The sequence below is a fragment of the Squalius cephalus genome (assembly GCF_949319135.1).
Source record: "Squalius cephalus genome assembly, chromosome: 2".
Lineage (NCBI taxonomy): Eukaryota > Metazoa > Chordata > Actinopteri > Cypriniformes > Leuciscidae > Squalius > Squalius cephalus.
This window is the reverse complement of record NC_137123.1, coordinates 21,692,510-21,719,443: the sequence shown is the minus strand read 5'-3', so window position 1 is coordinate 21,719,443 and position 26,934 is coordinate 21,692,510. Positions and strand designations below refer to the sequence as shown.

The 26,934-nt window shown below is 40.3% G+C and overlaps 1 protein-coding gene across 4 annotated transcripts in view; it reads left to right on the top strand.

The window, feature by feature from the left end:
• bcl9 (BCL9 transcription coactivator) overlaps window positions 1–24,135 on the top strand; it is a 108,125-nt gene extending 83,990 nt beyond the window's left edge. For 3 of the 4 annotated variants that reach the window (XM_079864628.1, XM_079864627.1, XM_079864626.1), the window contains 9 exons: window positions 723–800; window positions 9,830–10,224; window positions 13,309–13,643; window positions 17,560–17,670; window positions 18,329–18,488; window positions 19,351–19,450; window positions 19,553–21,842; window positions 22,131–22,415; window positions 22,515–24,135. In XM_079864628.1, the coding sequence (XP_079720754.1) occupies window positions 9,887–10,224; window positions 13,309–13,643; window positions 17,560–17,670; window positions 18,329–18,488; window positions 19,351–19,450; window positions 19,553–21,842; window positions 22,131–22,415; window positions 22,515–23,632 (4,737 nt within the window). In that variant the 5' untranslated portion in view covers window positions 723–800; window positions 9,830–9,886 and the 3' untranslated portion in view covers window positions 23,633–24,135. The remainder of the gene's footprint in view (window positions 1–722; window positions 801–9,829; window positions 10,225–13,308; window positions 13,644–17,559; window positions 17,671–18,328; window positions 18,489–19,350; window positions 19,451–19,552; window positions 21,843–22,130; window positions 22,416–22,514) is intronic. The other variant, XM_079864629.1, reaches the window with a different exon arrangement.
• The last annotated feature ends 2,799 nt before the right edge of the window (window positions 24,136–26,934 follow it).

Here is a 26,934-nt window from a genome sequence, read left to right as displayed (position 1 = left end):
AAGAGTTGTTTTCTGCTTTATTAAAGCAATGAGTGGTGCGGGAGCCAAGCCATGTACAAGCTTCTCACTTCTATTTCTTACCTGAATACTATTAGACCCATCTGAAAAACTTGGCGGTATATGGCGGTTTTCCACATGGTATCGAATATCGATATTTTTCAAGGTATCGTATCAAAGTTAGAAATTCCAGCATCTTGCCAACACTATTTTAAAATGTAATAAAATAATTACTTTTAAAAACAAGAAAATCTTACTGATTTACATTTGAGCAGTAGTTTATGATGAAAAAAGTTAAAAATTAGGTTATTCATATTAATTCTTGGTATCCACTTTCAAATGTCATTCATTCTTTTGCATATTTAAGACAAGGAATCATACAGGTATTAAATGGCATGGGTGAGTAAATGGTGATTTGATTGATATATCCTTTCACAGGCTTCATAATGGTATATTACAGCTTATAGTGTGAGTGTGGGAGAGGGTTTGACAAGCTTGACAATTCTGAAGGTTCTTTATAATGATACACATTTCAAACAAGTGTCATTCAATCAAAATCTGGTTCGCCCATCTATTATTAATCAAGCCATTACCTCAGTCCATTCTGCAGATTTGGCTTTAACACACTACTCTTCCCTCTTAAAGCATTTCCTCAGCGGTGTAACATTGGCCCTCTGAGTGCGTTTAATAAATGTGTATTCTCTGTCTCTCTCTCTCTCTCTTAGATCGTTGTGCGGTTGGTGGTGTTCTGTTGCAGTCAGTGCAGTCATGGCCACAGCTATATCGTGACAAAGAGGGACATGGTGAGTGCAGCGTACATATCTTATTTTCATGCCTGTGCTAGCACATCCATGTCAAACAACAGCTGTGATGTATTTATGGGTTTCATACATGTTCAAGAGTTTGGGGTCTGTATGATTTTTTTTTTAATGTTCTTTAAAGTCGTCTCTTATGCCCAACATGGCTGCACTTATTTGATCAGAAATATAGTAACAACAGTAGTATTGTGAAATATTATCACAATTTAAAAAAAACAGTTTTTGATTTTGATATTTGTTGAAGTGTAATTTATTTTTCAATAAATGTTCAGAAATCATTCTTATGTTTATTTGCTGCTCAGTAAATAATTATTATTATCGATGTTAATACCAGTGTTGCTGCTTTACATTTCTATGATAATAATTTGTAATTTTTCTTAGGATTCTTTGATGAATAGAAAGTTCAAAAGAACAACATTTATATGAAATGGATCATTTATAACATGGTAAATGTCCTAACTTGGGATGCAACGAAATTTCGGCTACAGCTATTTTCGGTTTCTGGGCTAAATCAGTGACCAAAACACATGTTGAATAAGCAATGGCACGTTTTGATATAAAAACTCTTGATATAAAAACTACCGCATGTGCAATTTAAATGTTTGTAAAACTCAGTTTAAGCTATTTGAGTGATGATAATTAAATAAGTTTAATTAATTTAATTAATTAATTGATTATTGTTGGTGCATCCTGAATTTTCGGTTTTATAAAGTATTAGTAAATGATGAAATTAACAAAGATTAATAAATGCGGTATAAGTGGAGTTCATTATTAGTTCATGCATACTAATGTAGGTAACTAATGAACCTTATTGTAAAGTGTTACCAATTATTCATTTCTTATTACTGACCCTATTCATGTTATAACTGGCAACTGTTCTGGATAATTGATGTCCATTGATGGTTTGGAGTTTGTTGGGATATTTTTGGACCACACATCCTCAACTGGTTCAAGATATGTGGTGATCATTATCTGGGCACTAAATGAACTTGGTGGATGCTGTAATAGAATGGGTCCTCTCTGTGAAAAAAAAAGAAGTTCTGGGTCTCGTAATATCTGAAGAAAGCTGAAAGCTCTGAAGAAGTTTGCAAATAATAATAAAGCCCCATCCCCCCTCACAATGTAAGTGTCTCTAGTCAATTTAGAGAGAAATAAAGCTCAATGTATTGAAAACCCCCAATTAATTAACTTTTAGCTAATAATGCTGGTTTATGACCAATGAATCCCTTTCTACCTGTAAGAGTGACAGAGTACACATCTCAACCTTTTTTCCCTCTCCCAGTATGCACTGCTAAGAACTGAGCTTGAAGTGATTGAACTGAGTTGTCTTTAGCTTTACTTTAGCAGTGCAATTAATGGTTGTAAAATTGGATTACTTGTTCTGCCATTTGTGTTTAGTGCTCACTTTCATTTGTTTTGCTATATAGCTGTGGGCAAATTTGATTGATTCTGATCATTTTGATACCATAAAAACTAATATGCTAAATGAACATATATTCCTCTTTAAACAATAAAACAATGCAGTGTAGCCTTCAAGTAACAATTAAATTATTAGCATGGTGTTTACTGCGTGTTTATTGCCTGTAAATCATTTAGTAAGGATTTGTTTAATGCTGATTATCTAATACTGATTGGTTTGACTGAGAAAGAGACCTGTAATTAAAATTAGTACAAGCTAAAAGTTTTGTTCATGTTAGATTGTAGAGGACTTATGTATGCATTTAATTTTGTTTTTTATTTTTTAATATTGTTAAATTCTTTAAAATTCCTTAAATAGATCTGAGGTGCTCGGTCCTCCTGCTGAAGATCTGCTTTCTTGCAGACTTGAGCTACGGCTGTAATTAAATTCGCACCTGAAAGAGCTAATCAGGGTCTTTGGTTCACTTTATCACTTATAAATTACAGTCAGGTGTGTTCGAGCAGATCTCAGCTGGAAGAAAGATCTGCAGGTGCAGGACTGACTAAATAGACTAATTACATGAAGTCACTTATCGGTTCATAAGTGTGCTGCTGTGTTTATGGTGGACGTGTTTCTGTAAGTCTCTGCTCCGTATCTTCACGCAGAGAAGCGTTACATTGGCATTGCTATGTTCATCATGGTGCCGAATAATATCCAATGTGTTTTGCATTTGATGTAAGTTGATTAAAACACCTACTGTGCGTTCATCATTTGCACTATGCATTGGGAGTTTGTGAAGAATTGTGGTAAAAATAACCACACTTCTTAGCGAATAATCAGAATAACGAAAATGGCATGTAAACGGGAGTGAAGTGCTCTTGTCATGTAAACATCTCGCTGCGATTAAAGGGTAACTCTCGCCAAAATGCAACCTAGGCTCATTTTGTTAATCTACCCGAGGCAAACTTTCGTTTAAAAGCATAATTAGAATGGAAACGCCACTTTTAAGTTTGACCGTGTTTTCGTTTTAGGTTAAAATGCCTTGTGAATGGGAGTGCTTGGAGCACTACTATGATAGCATCAAAAATCACTATTTTTAAAACACTAAGGATGCTCGATACAACATGAAACTTTGCTCGAAGTATCACCAGGGGCTCTACACATGAACTCGAGCATTGAGAACATTGTTCAAAATCTTTCTTTTTAGTAAACTCTGTGTACACAAACAATGTTCTCAATGCTCGAGTTCATGTGTAGAGCCCCTAGTGATACTTCGAGCAAAGTTTCATGTTGTGTCGAGCCTTCTTGGTGTTTTAAAAATACCGATTTTTGATGCTATCATAAAAGTGCACCATTCACAAGGCATTTAACCTAAAACGAAAATACGGTCAAACTTAAAAGTGGCGTTTCCATTCTAATTATACTTTTAAACGAAAGTTTGCCTCGAGTAGATTAATAAAAAGACCCTAGGTTGCATTTTGGCGAGAGTTACCCTTTAAGTCCTTTATCTGATTATTATAAAAAATTGCATTATTGGGGGTGCACATGTAAACGTAGTCATTGAAACACACCTGAAGCTTGAGCCTTGAGCTAGCAATGCGAAGGTCGTGAGTTCGATTTACGCTGTACAATGTATAGTTTGAATGCACTGCTATTTGCTTTGTGTAAAAGTGTCTGTCGATGCATGAATGTCTGGATGGCTCAGTCTGCGACGGCCCTGCAGTTAGTCAATAATCTACAATTGACAGGCAGATCTGCTTGTTTGCGTCTTTGTCACTGCAGGCAGTAAGCCAAGGCAGACGGTCAGTTTGGACTTAATCATTTGTGCATTATAAATGGGATTTGCATATGTCTGGCCATTTTTATAAGGAATGAAAACCTTTCTCCGTAACCATCTAACACTGAACAGTTCAGATTGATGGATTTTATGTCGACTGTTTGTTCTGGCTGCTATATCTAGCCTTAAATCATGCTAGCTGTCTCTTTAGCTGTCTTTATTATATTAACAGAAGCTCCGTCTAATAGCAATATAATACTAGTTTCATACGGCGTCTATATTGGTAAAGACTAGGATTTTGGTACGGAAAACCACAGCTAGCATTAAACGACAACTTAAGTGTGTGCATGTGTTTATTTATTTTTTTCCACCCAAAGGCAATGGCTTTCAAGGTTATTGCAGCTCTTTTTGTCTCTGTGGAAAAATATAAAAAATCCTTTTCACCATGATGCCGCACGCGTGTGTGGTCGGGCCCACACGTCTCCTACACACATGCACAGTCTCTTTATGATTTATAAGTGGGAGCATACAGCCCTTGAGCCATGCAAAATGGAAATGCAGTTTAGGAAGCTTTGCTTTAACTGAATAAGGGTGGCAGGACCTCTGCCGTAAACAGCCCATTACACAGTTCATATAGTCATTTAAGCCTCACGGCTCTGTGGCGTCCAGCTCTGCTGTCTGTGTGCACGACGCACCTCCTGCTATTTTCCTATTTGCCTGTTTGCGTTCCTGATGATGCCCTGTAGCAGAACCGCCCGCCGGCCGCATCCCGAGCGCCTTGCCGTGTAGCCTTGATATTGCTGTGCCAGTTTTGCGGTAATGGATTGTGCAAATATACAGCGAACTGGCTTGATCTGCTTGTGTGGCACTGCACAATACATTTGAATCTGTCTTTCTTTCTTTCTGGCTGTTTCTCAATATGCGTTCTTGTCTGTACTTGTGTTCTTGTGGACTTGTGAAACGTCATCAGTCGCTGCCCAAGTACTGTTCTAGTTCATTGTTCACATCTAGCCAAGTCCAGTACAGATCCCCGGATGTGTTCTTGATCCGCCCCTTTTACCGAGGATGCATTTAGAGGTGACTTGTGCGGTCTTGAGACAGCCAGGTATCCCAGAATGCATCTCGCACCAACCAGCAACCTTTCAATAGCAGAGGGGAAAACCTGCTTAATTTAAAAATACTATTGTTATTGTGTCACGAAATGTAGTTTTAACAGTTTTTCACGCAAGAATGTAGTTGTTTAAAGCTCAAATCTGTGGTTTATTTATAAAGATAGCGCCTATCTGAAATTTTTATCTAACGTTTGAGTTGTGAGATCCAGGCGATCACCGGGCGCTCAGCGCTCATGTACCCTTCCTGAAACAGCTTTACCTCAGCTAGTCCTTCTGATGTTTGCCGCTGGCTCTGATGTCTCGAGTCTAGTGGGTAAACATGAGATATAATTCGTCTTGTGTATATCTAACGGGCGATCTTTGGTCTCATTAAAGTCCAACTGAAATCAAAATTGACCCTATTTACTTTGTTAGCGCATATTACTAGTCTTGTGGTGAAAAATTAATCCGTGCAAGTTAATACACAGAAAAAAATTGTTTGCCGTCGTAATCTTTAATCAAAGTCTGAAAAGTTACTTCCGGTCTGGAATGGCGTTCCTTCTCTGATGATGTAGGTTTGACGGCTTGGGTTGGGAAACGCTTAACCACTCCCCTCAAACCGTTAGTCTGCTATGAGCGAGAGATGGAGAGGAGGAGCGCTAGAGTAAAACCCTGCCCTCTGTTCAATATTCCTTTTCACTGTGAAATATGTCACAACACTGGAGAAAAGTCGTTTGCAACTTCCGATTCATGGGGACTTTAATCTATAATTTGTTCCCTGGCAAATATTTTTGGCTGAGGGGATCAGCGAATAAAAAATAACATGCATTTTGTATGTTCCGTCTTATTTTGTTGAAATTAACATTTTGCTGATTCTGCAAGGGGTGTGTAAACTTTTGAGCACGACTGTACAATGTTATATATTTTGTTTGTTATATACAAAGTTATATGCTAATAAATGCATAGGAAAAAAATATGTAGTTAAATTTTTTCTTTATTACTGTAATGTTAACATTTATTTTATAATTTATTTTATGTATGATATATTAAAAGTGTGAATATTTTCAGCCTGCATTATTGAAGCTGTGATTTTCTTCTCATTGAAAGGGTATGTTTTGGTGGTTTTGACCTCTCTTGTCTCTATATATTAGATTTATATCATCACGCCATTCCAGATGGCTGGATATTAACTGGATATCTCATCGCACTGGCCGCTGTTTTCACCTCTTTCTTGTTCCCACTCACTCAAGGCTGGACAGGAAGTGTAAGCGCATACTGGAATGTTTGTCCATTTCTGAGAAGGAAGTGGAAAAGTCTGAGCTTGAATGCACAACATGCATTCTCTTCACCCGTTTCTTGCCTCAAGTTCAAACCTCGTCTCGGGCTTCTTAGACTCACAATCGGGCATTCAGTTTAACAGGTTTTTTCAAAATCAAAATAGACATTGATTTTTTTTCATATCAAATAATTTAGCATTTTGAAAAAATATGCGTATTTGTTAGTGCATGCTATTTCTAGGAGAAAAATCCTGTGTCTCTTGTAAGCCTTTAGAAACATTTAGAAATATAGTAAAACTGTGTGCAATATCTGTCTGTACCTTTAAGTGCACATGTGTTATAATTCTTCAAGCAGATTGGTGGGTGCGCGTGTGTTTTTGAGGCTGTTGTAGATCCAGGGCCTGTCGGTTGGGGTTGCCCTGGCAACGGTGTTGGTGGGTGTGCGTGCATGAAGAGAAATGTCTATGGCGGGCTGGAGAACGCTTGACGTCAAGGCCATGCTGCTGCCGCTGTTCGCCATTAGAGCAGCACACCGGCCTCTCACACTGCAAACGGTGAAATCTGAGAATGTCAGTATGCAAGTGTGGGTTCAAGAGGAGAGAGAGGGGCCATGCAAGGAAACCACGCTTTAAATGACAAAAAATTGAAATGGCTGCCTCAATTGACGTGTTCATTTCTCTTACTGTGTTTCCTTTTTACTTTTCGATATCAAACTGAGCTCTATGCTTGTTTTTGTTAAAGAAATTAATCCCGCAAGGATGCATTAAATTGATCAAAAATGGCATTAATGACATTTTAAAATGCTACGAAAATTTTTATTTGAAATAATTGCTGTTCTTTTGAACTTCAGACTCCTGAAAATAAAGTATCACTATCAGGGTTGCCAGGTCTGCGCAACAAAACTATCCCAATGGCCAATCAAAAATAGCGCATTGCGATTTTTCTCAGTCTGGGGCCAAATTCATCTCTATAATTTGGGGGAGAGGAATCAACCCACGCTGATGACTGTTTCCACACAAATATTAGTAAGAAATGTTTCTTAAAAGTGCAATATGTAATATTGACAGCTAGTGGTTGAAATGGGTACTGCAGTCCAAATTCTAAATATTGGTGTGTTTTTCCCTCGCCCCCTCTTTAGACTTGGTGCTCATGCGGGGTGGGAGATTGAGGACACGCAGCCACGATCTCTGACCCAGTTTGACTTTGTTTGCTGGCCTTTATGGCTGCAATACGCTGTGCTTTCCACCAACTGGCAACCCAGGGTGTCGAAATACTTTTGGGTAAATTGGCAGTGGGTGGATCACAGACCAAAACAAAAACAGACATTCCGACACGAACACACATTTCATTGTTTTTCGGAGAAACAAGTATGTGAACTTTGCATGTTTCTTAAATATCTGCAAACATATTATGGTACAAGTGTCTAAAGAATGTTAAGCTGGATTGCGATTGGGTTTAGATGGTAAACTACGACTAGGAATGTTTTGTTTGTAATTTACCTAAATTTTAATTAACATATGATACATTAAAATAAATAATTGACCTGCATTATAATAAACATTTGCCCTTTTTTCTGAGAAGCTTCATAAAAGCATTAAGTTTAGGGTTGAGTTAGCGCTGTCTTTCAATCCTCACTGTTAAACTGGGAGGGAATATGCGAGATGCTTGCATCATTTGAGTGTTTTGGAAGCGGTCCTGAATATTTCCTGGATGACAACGCAGTCTGACACTGCAGCTTTTTGAGAGGGTTCTCATATCTTATGAAAGCTAGCGTTTGCGTAACTGCAGAAGGCCACTACATGTTAACACAATCTCATTCACACATGGAAGCACAAGCACACCCTGAAAGATAAACTCGATCATTCTCATTCCTGTGATTTTTGTACGTTATTGCGGAGTACAAAGATTTGTACTAGTCAGTTATCTTTTGAGTTTTTGAGGTGGTACATATTACATGCTTCTCATTCTCACATTCTCTCTCTCTCTCTCTTTTTCGAATTATTTTATGAATAGAAAGTTTAAAAGAACAGCTTTGAATTGAAACAGATTTAAAAAAAAACATTTATAAGTGTCTTTATTGCTTTTGATCAAATGAATGTGTCCTTGCTGAATAGAAGTATTCATTTTCTTTAGAAAAAAATTAAAATACTCTGACCCCAATCAAGATGAACAAATCAAACTCTTCAAATCAGAGTACATCTGCAGATTTCATCTGAGACTGGCTTTTGCTGAATGTTTCGAAGGATTGTCCAGTTGGTTATTTGAATCCTCCAATTTTCCATCCTTGGTTCCATCCATTTTGGTTGGATTTTTAAGTTTTCCAGTCCTGTTACTGAGACTTGCTCTTAAAACACGATGGTTCTCTTTACTGTAAATGTGTTCTCAGTATGATGTTCTGGTGCAGACTACAAGATCCTCCAGCAAACTGTTTTCAGTCTATCACACGCCTCCATCTGAGATGTTACATGACTTCTTGTTTTCAACAAATCGGTATTTTGGTGCCCTTCGGTCTGACCCTTCAGTCAATTTTGGATGATGTCCACTGCCTGGCAGATTCACAGTTCCACATTTTCTCACCTTAAATTTCAGTGTTTTGGCGAATATGCAGTGTTTTAAAATGTTCTTATATTCTTGGAATGACTGAGATTTTTTAGAACTTTAGTCTTGGATGTGGTTTGGAATGGTCTGTGGATTTCATGGTGTAGTAGTTTGTTGTGGATGTTCATAGACACTTATTCAGAACTCATACGGAGCATGTCTGCACAGGTGTACAAACAAGTAAACATGTGACTTGAAGTTGGTTACTTTAGAGCTAGTTTAGGTGTGGCAATGCAAGGAGAGAAATAGATTTAAACTATACACTGCCATTCAAAATTTGGGGATCAGTAAAATCATTTTTTGGATTTTTTTTTTCCCCTTTCTCCGGGAAAGGACGTTAAATTGATCAAAGTTAAAGATCTTTAGCAACATTATGAATGTTGCTACTATTTCAAATTAATGCTTTATCTATTCAACCTTTCTTTTCTTGAAAGAATGCTGAAAAAAAGTATCACATTTCCACAAAAATATTAAGCAGAATTTCTTGAGCAGCAAATCACAGGAATAAAGTACATTTTAAAGTTATTTTAAATTGTAATAATATTTCACAATATTATTTTCTTTACTGTGTTTTTGATCAAGTGCATCCTTGATTATCATGAGACTCCTTTCAATAACATTTAAAAAAAATTAACAACCTCAATCTTTTGGTCAAAATTTAGTTTAGTTGGACATTTAGTTTTTTTTCTAAATGTTAAACATTTTGATTATTGCATTTTTATTTTCAAAGTTTTCCAGTTTTTTTCAATGGATGTAGTTTAGTTTTTTTCTTAATCTTTGATATTGAATTAATTGAAGTGAAGTACAAGGACAATATTTGCTAGCTCTCATGGTCTTAACACACTGTTCTTTACTTGTTTGTTTGTGTTTAGTGTGGCCAGGGGCTGTGAGGGCTCCTCGGGGAGACTCCAGACAAGCCCACACAGAGAATGCTGGAGGTGCAGGAGGAGAGACCAGCAGCAGCAGCCACGGCTACCACCGCAGCTACCGGAACCACAGGAAACGCTTCAGGCAGGAAGGAGAGAGCCAAAGAACGGCAAGAAGAGGGCCAGGACTGCAGCAGCCCTGTCGCAACCCCCAATACCGGGCCCCGGAGCACCCGGGCCAAAGCTACGCCCACCACTACACATACACACTCCCACACACATACACACACCCACAGTCCCCACCAGCACTCTACTGCTCCTGCCTCTGTCGCACTGGGACTGACGTCAATGCATTCCAGCAACCCCAAAGTGAGGAACTCTCCATCGGCTAACACTCAGAGGTGAGAGAACCCTACATGCGGGTATATGAACTGTTCCTTGAAACTGACCTTTTATACTTGTATACATACACTACAGATCAAAAGTTTAAAGGAGGTATGGTTTTATTTTTAAATGAGAAGAATACTTCAATTCAGCAAGGATGTATTAAATTGATCAAAAGTGACAGTAAAGAAAAATATAGTGTGTCAAAAGTATATTTCTATTTATCAAAGAAAACCTGAAATAAAAAGCATCACGGTTTCACTAAAAATAATTAAGCAGACCAACACTGATAATAATAATCAATGTTTCCTGAACAGGAAATCGGCATATTAAAATGATTTCTGAAGGATCATGTGACACTCAAGACTGGAGTAATGATGCTGAAAATTCAGCTTTGCCATCACAAGAATAAATTGCATAAAATATATTCAAATAGAAACCTGTTATTTATGGAGCCCCTCACATGACATGCAGGACAAATTAGTAAATCGTGCACTACAAAATCCGTAGTTATTTTATTTTGTAATGAATTTTTTTTTTTTGCAGAGACTTCTTTCAAAAGCATTAAAAAATTTAACCACAGTCTTTTGAATGATATTGCATATAGCAATACAACAAAATGCTAAAATTAATTATACAATTCTGTAATTAATAAAAATGTTTTTTGTGTGCAGTGTGGCATGCAAAAATGTTTAGAAGTAAGTGAAGATAATGCTGAAAACAATATTTGACATTTTTATGGGAATTTATCAATTACTTGAAGAAATAATCAACAAGGATGTCACCACAGTCGACTAGCCATCCAACAACTGAATAGTGGATATGTCTATCTAGATTTGTTTTGAACATATCGACTTGTTGATTTTGAAAATATGTAGTTTTGAACATCCCTAATGTTAATAAAGTATCAAAATAGTTTTTTTGTTTCATCGCTAGTTTTATAGCATTGCCTAGGTAAATGTGTTAATAAACCGTTTTAATGCAGTAGGGCAAATGTAGATACAATTAATTCACTGCAATCTTATTACACTGTTCTTAAGTGTATGAGAAGGAGTTGTTTTAATTTCTTTTTAATGGAGATGCACCACACCAGCAAATTATTTGCTGCCCACTTGATTGCAATTCCCACTCTGCTTATGGCCATTGAGCTGTCTCTTGTGGACAGGAAACCAGTGCAAGCTGAAGTAACTGCAGCAGAAGTGCAGGGGAAACTGTGCCCTAAAGGCAGAGCTGGACCTGGAAAGCTTCCAGAACCTCATTGAGCATATGAGAAACTGACCCACTTCAGCTCAGCCAGAGCTTATACATCCCGCCCTGCTGGACGTTGGTTCCAAAATGGCTGTTCTTGCTGATTCACAGATCTGGAGCTGGTTAAAGCGTCTGCAGAGGGGCTCCTGGGAGTCCTTCAGTGAACACTATGGCACATAGCCTAATCACTCCCCATTTTGTATATGTTAGCAGCTGCTGTCCAAGGAGTTTGGATTTTCTCTTGAATGTTGGAAAATATTTTGCATTGTAGTGTGCAGAGCTCTGAAACGGGTACCTTACTTTTGGAAAGTGGTCTGCGCTTTCAGGCACACATTCAAGATCCAAAATGGTGGCAGTGGACAAGGAATATGAGTGTAACTGGCAGTAAAACTCTTATTGCTTGTCCATTGCCACCATTGCAACTCAAAGATGTCCAACAATGACCAGCCCTTACTGTTGGTGTGTAAATAGTTTCCCCTGGTTTTCTTACAGTTGGCATGTAACCGGACACTGTGGACCCAATGCATTGGGTATGGATGGAGGCTAGCTTGTGGGAGATCTGGTTTGACGAGTTTTGATTAAATATTAACCTGGCACTCTGTCAACAAAGAACAGGGCTAGGACATAAGGTCACTGAGAGTACTGTAATTGCGTCACCGGTACACGTCAAGATTTTCCTATTATTGAATGGCATGTTTTCAGGGTGTGGTGGCTGCAGCCGGTCAGCTGCTAAGATATGACTCAGTTGTCTCAGGCTTGTGTTTTGGTGGGTTCTTTACCAAAGTGAGGGAAGGTAATAGTTATGACTTAGGATTCCACTGCTTTTTCACCATAGACTGTAAATAAATATGGATGTAGTGTCCGTGACGTCACCCGTAGGTTTCTCAAGAGCATTTTTGAAGCCCAAAGATCTGAAATCTTGGCAGAGCGTCAATCCCAGATAACCGAAAATGGTCAAAGAGGCGGGTTTAGCTGAGGTGACATTACGGCTTACAGACAGCAGACAAACGTCTAGTAGTGACATCAGCAGTGGCAATCCACCTGTCACTCAAGTGGTCACGCCATTATACAGAACTTTAAGGCTTAATATAAAGGGGGGAGGTATATGGGATTGACTCTCTTTTGCATCCAGTCTCTAACAGCCAGTCGATGAATGGCAGTTTAACTCACTTCCGTGTTGGTTTTTAAGAGAGAGACTGGCAGGTTGCCGCTCGTTTCACACAGACAAAAGTGTAAACTCCAAAAACATTTAGTGCTCTGTTTTTTAAGGTCTTGTTTTGTATTCCTGATACTACAACATGTAAAACTATTGATTGAAGGCATTTTGTTGTCTTGTTGCAAGTTAATGTGAATGGGTTACAATCTATGTCAGTTATAAATTCATAACTTAAAATATAAAACAATTAGTGCTGCCCAATTGACCAAAATAAAATCGAAATCGCGATTTTTAGCTTAGTGCAGTTATGAAATCGCAAAGGCTGTTACTGTTATTTATATTTATATATTTTTATATATACACTACATTTTAATAATAGCACATTCCATTTACACATTACAAAATATTTTAATTGTAAAAATATCTGCTGGTTGTCTTTCTCAACTCCAGTCCTTGAGACCGTCCACCCAGGATGTTTTAGATGTTTCCCTAAAAAACTGATGAGTTGAATCATGTGTTTTAATTAGTTAGACATCTAAAACATTCTTGGAGGTGAGTCCCCAGGACTAGAGTTGAGAAACGCTGATTTGTTTTCGGTTAGCAGTACCAATGTTTTATTAGTTCTGAAATCAGAGATCTTGATCATCCACGTGTGCCCTGGGCCATTCTCACAGACTTTTCTTTACGCTTTTCTCAGCAGTCCGAAATCCAAGCAGGAGGCCATGGTGAGGTCGCCACCCGTGATGTCCCCCTCCAGCGCTGCACAGATGGACTCCAAACTGCCCAACCAGGGAAAGCAGGGGGGCGCTGGCAGCCAATCACAGTCGTCTCCTTGTGACCCCAAGTCGCTGAGTGGAAGCCACACACCCAAAGGTCCCCAAGGCCCCATAGGGAGTATGGGACTCAAAAATGGACAAGGCCTGAGTTCAGGCAATGGTGCAAAAGGAAAGATTAAGAGAGAGAGAAGCACTTCAGTGGAGTCATTCGAACAAAGGGATACGGGAACGCCAAGCAATGAAGGGGACCAGAAAGGTAAAAAAAAGTGTGAATTGTTTATTTTTTCCTACTACAAGTTGAATTATGAAGCTGATTCAGAGCTCTTGCATTCATAATGTGTCATTCAATAAAGGGATCATTTATCCACTGCGGTTTTAAATGACCGATAGTATGGTTTAAAGCAACTCTAGTATCTAGCCTTACTTTCTTGGTCAGGTAATTATATTGAGCGGTGTCATGATGTGCAGTTATTTTTGTATTGCTGAATATTATGATCATTCTGTGGCACAGAATGATACTGTTACCACCTTGTTCTGACATTGAATGGACATTATTTTTTTCCAGAGCGAGCCTTAGGCCCATTCTCAGAAAATGAAGCAGTTTCTGTCTAAGAAAATTCTTTGTTTAATTTCATTTGAAAAAGTGACTGCTGATCTTCCAAGAAACTATATTTTTCCCACCTCAGGCCCACGTACCAGCACTGTAACCCCCATAGCGTTACACATTGTTCAGCCCTTTCACAGTAGGGAATTAATTTGCTTACAATTTGAGTAGATAACTGAGGAAAGTTTGGTAGTATCTGGTTGTTACTGTTTTGCTTCCTTGTAATAATTCACATGTTATAATTCAGGGATGTCCAATCCTGCTCCTGGAGGGCCACTGTATTGCAGAGTTTAGCTCCAACCCCAATTAACCACACCTGAACCAGATAATCAAGGTCTTACTAGGCATTCTAGAAACTTCCAGGTAGGTGTGCTGAGGCAGGCTAGAGCTAAACTCTCCAGGACAGTGGCCCTCCAGGACTGAGTTTGGACACCCCTGTTATAATTGGATGCAATTAGATCACAGAGTAAATATTAATAAACATGATGATTTTATATTTTTAGCTTGACAAGGCAAATACAAGTATAAACATGATAAAATCACATGGACAATAATCTTTTATTTATTTTACACTTTTTGTATGGTGTCTTGAGATTGAGCCATTAATGCTCTAGTTCGTTTTTTTTTTTTTTGCTTGTTTGATAATGGCCTTTTTATGCTTTTATGTCGTGCTGTTATATCATTTTTATGTGGTTCTGGTCCCAGTTCTGTATCCTTGTGTCATGATAGACTATGGCAATGTTCCATTGGGAACAACCTTTTAATGATTCAGGATGCAAATGCAACTATCCCAAGGGTCACGCATTTTTGCTGGTTTTCCTGTCTCACATATGCGTTTATGTGCATGTTTGCCCGCCTCCTCTGGGTTGCTCTGAGGACTGTAGTGATGCATCAAGACATCCACAACCCTGTGTGTTTCCTAGTGGCATCATCACAAGATAGGCCTGGTTTGGGAACGCCAGGGAATGTACCATTTGGTTTGCTGAGTGAGGGGGAGACACCTTTTCTTCTCTCTCTCCCCCCGCCCCCCCACCATTTTTTTAGGTTGGTGTGCTTGACAGTCTGAAGGACCCCTGCTGGTTGTTAATGTCTCTCCATAAACATATTTCAGTATGAAGCTCAGGCAATTTTATTTTTGTTTGAGAATCTTAAAAAAAAAAAAGTTAATTATTTGTGCTTGAGGTGCAGCACATAACGAATATTAAAGAATGTTTAGGCTACATGTGTGTGTTTTAAATGCTGCTGTTGATGTTTAAGTCAGAAATTGCTTGTCCAGAAGCAACCTGTTTGGTTTTCTTTGTGTACTGATGTGCTTGTGTGCTCACAGGGAGACAGCTTGTAAGGCAGTTTGGTGTGCATGTTTGTGTTTGTTCAAGCTGTCGATAGTTTGCTCTTGCCGTTTGTTTGAGCTGTGTGTGTTGTCTGTACACAGGAAGTCTTATATCTCCCCTTCTGACCTGACCATGTCCCAGTTTCAGTGAGATGTTGTGGTCTGTGAAATAACCAGTGGTATAGAAACTAACAATAGTGCTATTTTATTCTCTTTCTTAAACCTTGTTCACGCTGACTGAATTTTTCTTTTTCTTTTTCTTCTCGCTGGCGGTCAGCTGTATTGTTGATTGTTGTAGGTGTTCCTATTAACTGAATGCCATAACGTTTTAGGTGGGCTGCACAACTGGCCATAGATTAACAAAAATACATAAAGTATTGCCAGTAAATATAAGATTGTAATTTGTTTTTACAAGAAGTTCTTGCCATTGTAGTGGGTAAAAAATTGTGCGATAAACTTGGTCTTGAAAGTGTAGGCAAAAGCTAATTCGCAACCTAATGCATCTGTTTATGTATTAGGCTGTAGATACATGTTGTGCAGTGTATGTTTGTGCATTAAACTTATGAAGTGGTATATAAGTTTTTGTGAATTTTATCTCATGCATCTGTAAACTGCTGTGTGCATCACTGAGAGGTTCTGAAACCATTTTAATCTAGGCTAATGATTGGTGGAATATTTCATCCAGTAATTTGGAGTAGTGGCTTGTTTTTGTCTCCTTATTTAAAGTCATTCTGTATTTGTATTAATAGCCTATGCTTTGATTATGGTTATGTTTGTTGGAATGTGTTCTTATGTTTTTTTATATGTTTTATGGACTTGTGGATTTTACCTTCAACCTGCCAGGGACTACAGATGAAAAATAGCCTGTATGGCTAAATCTGGCACATTTACATGATGGACTTGAGTGCTCATGTTAATTAATGTGCATTGTCCCTTTTCAAGTATAGGCCTAAGTGACTGGGTCGCTACAGTGCTCCAGACTTTGTTGTGAACTGGCCTGTGGTTTCATGACACTTTAATGGTGACTAAGAACTTTCTACATGGCCAATAAAATTGTATTCTTTTTATGGAGAGAGCAATGTGTGTGTTTTTGGCTGAGAGTTATCCAATGTTTGTTTTAAGTAGGGATGTGCGCAACGACTAATTTCATTACAGTTTGAACGGAAATTTTGCAACCGACTAGTCAGCCCCGCCCCTCCGGAGACAGTCTGTATATGCAATCCATTTGAAATAGACTACTTAAACTATTAAGTCAAATCCCATACTAAATGGCACTAAAATAGGTACGATTGATGATCATTGTATATTAAACTTGAGCATTCACTTAAAGCAGCAGTCCGTAACTTTTGCCGCTCTAGCGGTTAATAAACAGAACTGCATACATCTTGCGGATAAACATTGTAGCCGAAGCTACTTCTCTGTTTCTGTTCGTACCAGTCTAAAATTTTCTGAATATAAACACTTAATAAATGTGTACCGTAGTGACTCAGGATAAGACAACAACATGGTTTGGAAAATGGATTCATGATGTTTGCTTATTATATACATTTTATATAAATCGCAAGAAAAGCCTGGCATACAACTATACATTATTTAAGCATATTCTCTTTATTAGGATGTTGAAATTGAAACTGTTCAAGTGTCAAGTAATTTTCATTGATAATGTTTCTCCTTTAATCCGATATAAAATTTTATACTGTATCCCTCATAACCGGTAGTATAGCAAGACTAAATGCACGTTTAATTGTTATACTAGTTTGACATGACATAGAAGAAAACAGAAATGTTTCGATTAGGCTGTCATAATACTCCCTCATCTTGCTCATCTTACGAGTGGACATTTCTCTAAACCCGCCGCTTGTAAAATAGTAGTATCGTTTAATCAACTAGTCTGCTAGTCTCGCGCATCCCTAGTTTTTTAAGCCATCCTAGACTCCTGTAAAAGTTTCAGGACAGCCTGGATTAGTCAACATGGCACGAGGAGAGAATGCCAGAGGATAGCACAGCACTTTCCAGACAGTGCTCGGTGTATTCATGCAGGTTTAAAACTTTAAGGGGACATTTGCTCAGAAAGACTAAGACCTGTCTGGTACTACACTACACTGCCATTGGTGATTTGTTATATTTTCTATCCTCTTGGTGTTTGAGAAACAAACCTACAATTCAGTAGTAATGTACTCCATGGTAGTAGAAATCTCATGACCATTATGGTAATCATGCTCTTCTGTCTCTCTAAAGAAATAGGTAGTAGAGCAAAAAGGTTATGTGTTGGAGAGCGGCGGTTGCCCTACAGCGGTGCAGATTGGTGTTCAGGGGGAGAGAGCGATGAAGATGACCCAGGATTCTTCAGTACGTAGTTTCAGTATTTCATTTATTTATTTGTCTATTGCATTTGTAATAAAGTGCATGTAAAGTATACATTAATATATTTTACCTTAAAAATGTAGGTATGAAACTCTTGACGGTTATTGTTGTCGCCTGGTGGCATAGATTTATTATGCAATATCCACATTCAGATCAAGCAATTGTAATAACTTGCAGTATTCTAATGAAGAACTTTTGCATGATTACTAATGCAATCTATAAACTAATGACATTTAAAAATATTGCTTTTACTGCAGTCAAATGTTAATGTCAATGTTTTGCCATGCTTAGTGTATCATCAGGCTCACACAAAATCTACACATGGAACTTTGTGAATTTACGCATTAAACTGGAACTGCTAGGATTCACAAAGTTGTGTACATAACCATACAAGCATTTGACTATCAATCCGTCGTTTTAGTTCCTTGATTATAGCGAGTAGTAAGAGTGTAGTACTTTCAGATGTGTTTTAACAGATTTTTCCAAATGCATTCTGTTGTTTTTCCCAAAAATGTGAAAATGCAAAAAGTCTGCAGATTCCTTTTGTGCATGCACATCACTGAACGGAATGATTGGCAAAATGTACCTTATTGTGGCTAATGCTATTTGATAATAACCATAACATTTATTATGTTTTGCACAGACTGTAACTCCACTGACATAAAGCCAGATCCAGGTGCTCTTTCTGCATCTACGCCTACCCACAATACAGTTGGAGGACAAAGCACAACGTCTGAACTGGGGAGTGGGCAGAAACCAGGGTCAAAGGTTGTTTACGTCTTCACCACAGAGATGGCCAACAAGTAAATATTTTCTTGTTTGTTCATTTTTGTTTTATGTTTGTTGTCTAGAATTGTGAATGTGTGCTAACATTTTTTTCAAAAACAGGATGCCCTCAGGTGCACTGCTAAACTGCAGCTGTTTTGTGAAATCATAGTGTCAAGGTTTTGTCAGTTCAAAGAAGCAAATCCCACTATCTCTCTTTTGCATTTCCTTTTTGCTGAGCTAAGAAATGTCTAAAAGTAGTAGTGGTAAAAGATGAAAGTGTTTGAGCACTGACAGCAGCGTGTTTGCTTAAACTAGACCCTCAGATGGCCAGATATTAGGTGACAGGAGTTTTCAGACGTTCTGTGATCATAAGAAGAGTCTCCCACAGAGCAGTGCCATTACTGCTCTGACATCACACTAGATGGGACTGAGCCCAGTGTCAAATTCTTCTGACTGTTTGTCCATCTTCTAGACCTGTTGTTGTAAATGTGGAGAGGGTCTGCTGCATGGACATTAACAGTACCCATTATTAGTTTAAGTGGTGAGAGTGTTCTAAATAATAAAGCTGAATTGTGTAATTTCTGTGACGCTATCATCACCGAACAGAATAGCAAAAAAGTCCTCAAATTGGTTGAGCCAATGTCGCTGTGTGTATTTGGGATGCTTAAACAGAGCAATGATATGATAGTGCCACAGATTCAGAATGCTTAATTTTCAAGAAAATCAACAAACAAATGATTTAGTTGTTTTTACACATTAAACTGGTATTGGTGATTTTAACAAAAATGACTTACTTTAAAAAAAAATTGACATGAAAGGTTCCTCAGAGAAGACATTTATTTTTCATCAGTGCAGTTATGCAAAGCTTTGACTATGACTGTTTTCTTCCCATCTCAGGGCAGCAGATGCAGTCATAACGGGGCATGTAGAAAACATCATCACTTACCACATGAATAATATCTCTAACGGCAAGGGTGGAAAGCCCCAGCTCCCCCTGGTAAGAAAGGACATCAAAGAATTGTGTTTGCTATAAATGTCATGATTTTCACAGACACATTGTAAACGTTTTTTTATTTTTTTTTTCATATGTCTGTTTTAGAACAATCAGATTGGGTCCCTCAGAAGTGACACTAAACAACAGGGAGTCCCATCCCAGCAACAGCCCTCATCTCTCTCCAGTGATCAGAACCACCAAGCAGCCTCTAAAGTAGCGCAGTCAGGCCAGCAGCAACAACCTCAAGCGCAACCCACCCAACCTCAGCAACCAACCCAGGGGGCAAAACCAACAAGCCTCCCTCCAGACAATGCACCTTCAGCTGGTATGGACTCTAAGAGCCTCCCTAGCAGTAGCCCACAGGATGGTGCTGGATCCCATGATGGTAGCAACTCTGCAGGGACACCTGGTAGCCAGGCCTCCAACCAGCCTCCCAATGCTGGCCCTCAACAGAGCTTCCCATCCCTAGATCTACCTAAAGGGGCAGATGCTAAGCTCACAGCGCAACACCACCAGCAGCTGGCTCATGAAATCATGTCTAGCATGGGGGACAACTCTGAGGGGCTTTCCCAAGAGCAACTTGAACACCGGGAACGTTCCTTGCAGACTTTACGTGATATACAGCGAATGCTCTTTCCAGACGACAAGGACATGGCTTCGATGGGCCAAGGAAACATGGTTGGACCTCCACCCAATTCTGCAATGATGGAAGGAGGGCCCAAGAAACCAGAACAAGGGCCTCTCCAAGCCATGATGGCTCAGTCACAAAGCCTTGGGAAGCCAGGTGGTCCAGGAGGACCACGTCCTGATGGGCCTCCCTTTGGTCCACCTGGTCCTAGGGACATGCCCTTTTCTCCAGATGATCTTGGACCCCCTCCACCAGGTCCAGGACCTATGAACTCGCATCCAGGTCCTGGTGGAGAGCATGGAGACCATATGACTCCAGAGCAGATAGCCTGGCTAAAACTGCAGCAAGAGTTCTATGAGGAGAAGAAGCGCAAGCAGGAACAAATGCAGCACAGACCAATGGGAGACATGATGCTCCATCAGGGTGGACCTAGAGGAATGATGCGAGGCCCACCACCACCCTACCAGATGAATCCTGGAGAGGTGTGGGGCCCTGGTGGCCCTGAACCATTCCCTGACCAGATGAACATGGGCCCCAGAGGGATGCATCCACACATGCAGAGGATGCCTGGCTTCCCAGGTATGATGAACCCTGATATGGATGGAGGGCCCAATGCTATGCCCAGACCTGGAATGAACTGGCCTGATGATATGCCCAAAATGAGCGATGGGAGGGGATTCCCTCCTGGCCAAGGCATGTTTGGAGGTCCGGGTGGAAGGGTGGAAAGATTCCCCAATCCTCAGTCTGTACAGGAAGCTATGTTCCATCAAGGTATGGGTGATAAGCAAGGCATGGGTCTTACACCTGGCATGATGATGGAGATGAATCGAATGATGGGTAATCAAAGACCCATGGAGCCTGGAAATGGAGGTGGCATGATGTTTCCCAGAATGCCAGTTGATGGTCCAATGAGCCCCTCCTCAAGAATGGAGTTTGTGAAAGGTCTTGGTCGAGACATGGGTGAATTTGGCATGGGGCCTGGTAACCTCAATGTAAACATGGGCCCTAGCCCTCAGATGATGCCCCCTAAGATGAGAGATCCACCAATGAATCTTAGTCCAGAGGAAATTATGAAGATGAGGCAAGGTGGAGGTCCAATGCCTGAGAATGTGATTCCTTCACAGAGAATGATGCAGGGGCCTCCTTTCCCTGACCAGCCCCATCCAGGAGACCTCAACATGGGACCCAACCGACAGTTCCCTGGCATGGGTCCCCAAGGCCCTGGAAATCCCAGAGGTCCCAGAGGCGAGCCACCCTTTCTACCTGACCAAAGAGGTAATGTGGGTGGAAATGGACGTCTTAGTCATATGCCTCCTTTACCACCAAACCAGGCTCCCAACAGCTCAGGGCTTCCGCCCGGCCAGAGGAATATGAGTCGCAAGCCCTCAGACCTGAATGTCCAGTCTGGCCCCGCTAACTCGCCCAATGTCAACCCGCTAAAGTCACCAACACTGCGGCAGGTCCAGTCTCCAATGCTGGGCTCACCATCAGGTAACCTCAAGTCTCCACAGACACCGTCCCAGCTGGCTGGTATGCTTAGTGGGCCTTCAGCTGCAGCAGTAGCAGCAGCGGCAGCCATTAAATCTCCTCCTATGATGGGCTCAGCAGGGGCATCACCCGTCCATATGAAGTCACCCTCGCTCCCTGCTCCCTCCCCCGGCTGGACGTCATCACCCAAGCCACCCATGCAAAGCCCAGGAATCCCTCAGAACAACAAACCTCCCCTTAGCATGACGTCACCAAATATGATGGGCAGTGTAGAGCAAGGTAAAATAAAATTCCTGCCTCCTTTATTGACCATTATGAATATTGTATATGTTTACTTTTTAGTAAATGTTCATACGCCATATTTTTATGTGGATGCAGGAACTTTGAAAGGCTCTTTCTGTTTTCATGTGGTCCCAATTATTCCTGCTAATACTGTTACAGCAGGACTGTTTTTAGTAATGTTTTTGTAGCAGCTAAGAGATGTCAAATAAAAGGTCATTGGTAAAAGCTCTTCATCCTTCCATTTCTCTCCTCTTAACCTCTTCTGCCCTCTTCTCCTGTTCTCAGGTGGTAATCCTCCTCCCTCAGCTCCTCCATCCAGTAGTACCTCCAGTCAACCAGGTGGTATGAATGTGCAAGGAAGTCTTCCATCCAGCAGCCCCTACACAATGCCCCCAGAGCCAACGCTATCCCAAAATCCTCTTTCCATCATGATGTCCCGCATGTCCAAGTTTGCCATGCCCAGTTCTACACCTCTCTACCATGATGCAATCAAAACCGTGGCCAGCTCTGATGATGACTCGCCGCCTGCTCGATCGCCAAACCTGCCATCTATGAACAACAGCATGCCCGGTAATGTCTATAGGAGTTAATGAATATGCGGTAGCATTATCTGTGTCATTTCCTGGAGGGCTTTTCCACTAAATCACAATCTTTTTGTTCTCTTTATAGGTATGGGTGTGAACCATCACCCAGGTCATCCTCGAATGATGACACCTAACTCTTCTGGCCCCATGCCTTCCCTTAGCCCAATGGGGATGAACACTATGGGCTCCCAGCCACTTTCCCATGGCATGCCAAACCAGATGCCCTCGCCCAATCCCATGGGCCCTAATATGCCTCCTCACTCTGGGCCTATGGGTCCAGGCATGATGCCTCATGGTATTATGATGAACCCAGTCTCACAAGATCCTGGCATGGTCAACAACCAGATGATGTCACAGGGACGTATGGGTCTTCCTCACCGAGGACAGGGCTTCCCCCCTGGACAGTCACCTCCACAACAGATCCCCTTCCCTCACAATGGTCCTGGGCACCAGGGTGGCTTTCCTCATGGGATGGGTTTCCAAGGAGAAGGGGGCCCACTGAGCAGGATGAGCAATATGCCTCATGGACCTGGTGGTGAGCCAGTTATGTGTAAACCTAATACTCCAGGAGGCCAGGAGTTTAATAACATGCCTGGTGTCTTCAATGATTCGGATCTACACGAGGTCATGCGACCAGGTGCGTCAGGTATCCCTGAGTTTGACCTCTCTCGAATTATCCCTTCAGAGAAGCCCAGCCAGACTCTATCCTACTTTCCTCGTGGTGGGGATGCCCCTGGTGGGAAGCCACCACACCCGTCTGGCCCACCTGGCTTTCCCCAAATGCAGGGGATGATGGGTGAGAGCAACCCAAGGATGGGCCTCCCCATGCAGGGAATGGGTGGTCCTCCTGGCCCTGGACATATGGGACCACAGGACATGCCCATGGGTAATCCAGGCCACAACCCTATGAGACCCCCAGGTTTCATGGGTCAGGGTATGATGGGGCCTCAGCACCGGATGTTGTCTCCTGGCCAGCAGCCAGGAATGATGGGAGGCCCTGGAATGATGCAGGGAAAGGAAAGGCCGATGTATAACCACCCTGGCCCTGTAGGCTCTCCTAACATGATGATGTCACTACAAGGGATGAGCGGTCCTCAGCAGACTATGATGATGCCCTCTCAGATGAGGCCTCGAGGAATGGCAGCAGATATGGGCATGGGATTTAACCCTGGACCAGGGAACCCTGGGAATTTAATGTTTTGAGCCTCCATTACAGTTATTAACAATCGAGAAACTGTGTAACCTGTGAAATAGCAACCTTCGTAATGAAATACAAAAAGAAACTGTGTTCTTAAGCAGATATGTATGGAAACCAGGACATTTTTTGTGCACATACACACCCTGACACCTGGTTAGAACAAGGTTTATAGCTTACACAGCGATGGGTATCCATCACAAACACATAGATGTGTTCACAGGGAATCTTCTCCAATGGTAAAGTCATTTAACAGGTGGAAGTGTGAGAAGCTAATTGTGCTTTCCTCAGAGTTGGGCTCAGGTCTGGCACCATTTGGAAGGTACTTTTTCTCTAACTTGGGAATGTATATGGAATTTACAAGACTGACTCGTGTCAAGGATATTTGCTTGACATTGTGGCATGATGCCACATATAAGTCTACAGCAAACCAAGTATGAACGTTTAGGGGCTTCATTGTACTTTTATACATGGGTGGAAACCAATAAAGATTGTTGAAAAAAAAAAAAAAGTCCAAGAACTGAAAGAACAGACATGAAAATGGAAAAGTCAAGGAACATTTTGTCACAAGGTGCACCGTCTTGGCTATATGTTTACATCTCATCGCATCACTTCCCTCCAAACAGGAAATGCTCTTTATATGTGTGTACTGTACTTGTGTTGTTAAAGGGATTCTACCAGTGATTTCTATAGTTTTTTTTTTTCCATCTTCATTTGTAAAGGGGGGATTGAGGTGGTTGTTTGTGGACAGTAGGTGACACAACAGCACCACAAAATACTGTGTACTGTGGTGCGTACAGAATATTTTAAATTTAATTTTCTTTGCTACTCCAGTGTATGATAAAACCAAACTAAGACCTCATACAGATCATAGTATTATTAAAAAAAAAGCACAAACAAGAATTAACTGTAAAGAATAAAGTGTTTTCTTTTCTCCTTTTTTTTAATTGTAGAAAAAAACACTTTGACCGTAAGTAGGAGCAGTAATCAGATTTATGCAGTGTGGTCTCCCGTTCCTGTTTTAGAAACTTCTGTAAGCTGGTCTGGGTACAGGTGAGGGTGACTCTGGAGGGGTGTTTTTGAACCCCGTAAACCAGCACTCAGTTCTGCAGTGACGCTCAGGCTACTGTCTGCATATCCGTGTCTGTTTCGACAAGGACTGTCGCTGTTTGCCACCACTGCGGAATACATTGAAAAGATTTTTTTTTTTTTTTAATTGCTTGGCTGTGTACAGCTATACAGTGCAGCGCTGACAACATCGGAGCTACTGGAAAGTGGGCTTTTTCTTTTTTTGTTCTTTTTTGTAGAAAACAAATGATTATTAAAACAAAAACAGAAAAAAAGCTAATAGGTTGTCCTCTTGTCCCTGCCCCTCCTGTGTTGATGCTCGTCATGTGTAACTCCATTGAATTTGGTACTGAACCACTTCCTAAGACTGGGCTGTGGTGTTGGACGACAAATAAAATATATTGTTTGGTATAAAGAGTCTCAATGCCTTTGTGTATATCTCATGGCTCTTTATGGTCTTCCTCTGCCCCCTAGTGGGATTGTAGGTTATTAAAATTTGACTACCAGTTGCACAAAACCAACAAGACATGATCTTTGTGATCTGTTATGGTTTGTATTTAATCATGTTTTCTTTAGGATTGAGCTAGGATGTAACATTTAACCCATTTTAGAAGTGGTGTAGCAAGTGTTTATGATCTAGTCTGGTACTAAAATGTTTTAAGTTGTAATGTAAATTCCACAAAGTGACCCTTTTTTGAGCAATGCATTTAACATGTAATAATAATCATACTTCAGGTTGCTTTGGATAAAACCATCAGGTAAATAATGAATTTGTGATTACTTATGTACAGCAGGTTCCCAGCTGAATTTACACTTTGTTTTGAAAAATTGTGTAATTCAAAGCAATGGTTTTAATATGGTAACTTCACAAACTACACTCTTATATAATTAAAAAACGAATAAATTTATTTTACAATGTTATATGTTAAAATTCACCATCATTTACAGATTCTATATGGCCAGCTTATGGATACTAATAGTCGTGGCCTAATGGTAGGAGTCAGACTTGTAACCCTAAGGTTGTCGGTTTGATTCTCAAAAACGGTTGGAAAATGCAACTGGCGAAGTGAATGAACAGTGCTCTCTTCCACTCTCAAAACGCATGACTGAGCTGCCCTTGAGCAAGGCACCTAACCCCCAATCGATCCCCAGGTGCTGCAGTAAAAATCTGTGATGCGACTGTATATTGGAGAGAAATGGGTAAGTTTACCAATACTGGGTGAGCAGATGCAGTGAACCCTGAAGAAAAGTTATAAACTTGCTTAAAATGTACATTTATCTATGCGTGTTTTATTACTTCAGATATTAGCCATGTTGTAAATGGAAATATTTTGCCTTTTAATTTCAATTGTAATATTTCAGGTAAATTCTTTAGTTGAATATACAGGGAATTCATGCTTGGCTGATCATGGCTTGAATCTGTGCCGGAAGCGGACCAGTCCTATTCTATCTTCAGTTGCTTTTTCCCCAAGTTCCTTCAAAACGCATGTTTGCTGTGGTGCTATGAGCTAACACTTTCCACTGCAGGGATAATTTTAGCTGAGATTGTTTAACAGCTGCTGCAAGTGGACTAGCTCACTTGTTTGGTCCCTATTTATCTGAGCACAAAAATGTAAAGCACTTCGGTGTCAGGATGTCAGCACATGACCTATTAGCTTACACCAAGCGCTCTGATGAGGGCGAGTCTTGCTCAACACCACTGACTAGCATGGTATTGTAGTGGAGAGTTATTGCGCCATCTTGTGGTAGCGATGGCATGATTTGTTGGATGTAGTTTGACCTATGAGTTTGACATAATAGACCTTATTCATAGCAGCGCCATTTTTAACAGGAATGAAAGCGAGGCTGTGAGGGATAGACACACTTTTCAGTGAGTTGTACTGTTATTTAATGTGTTTTTGGGTGGTTCTGCAGACGAAATACTGCTAAAATATCTTTCCAAGAAATTTCAGTAGACAAAAGAACTGCAGACAGCATAAGCTGTGGAAAATAATAAGTTACCTAGGAGCGGTTTTACAGTGGATGCTGTTGAAAACACGGTAAGTCTATCCGTCACAGCCTCGCTTTCATACCTGTCATGGCGCTGCTCTGAACAAGGTATATGCCAAGTTTTTTATTATTATTTTTTTTAATTACTATATGGATGTATTGTTCTGATGGATTTTATTCCAAAACATTATTTAAAAAAAAAGAAACCACCCATGCTTTTTAAACCAAATTCATCGTATGCTGGCAATTTTAG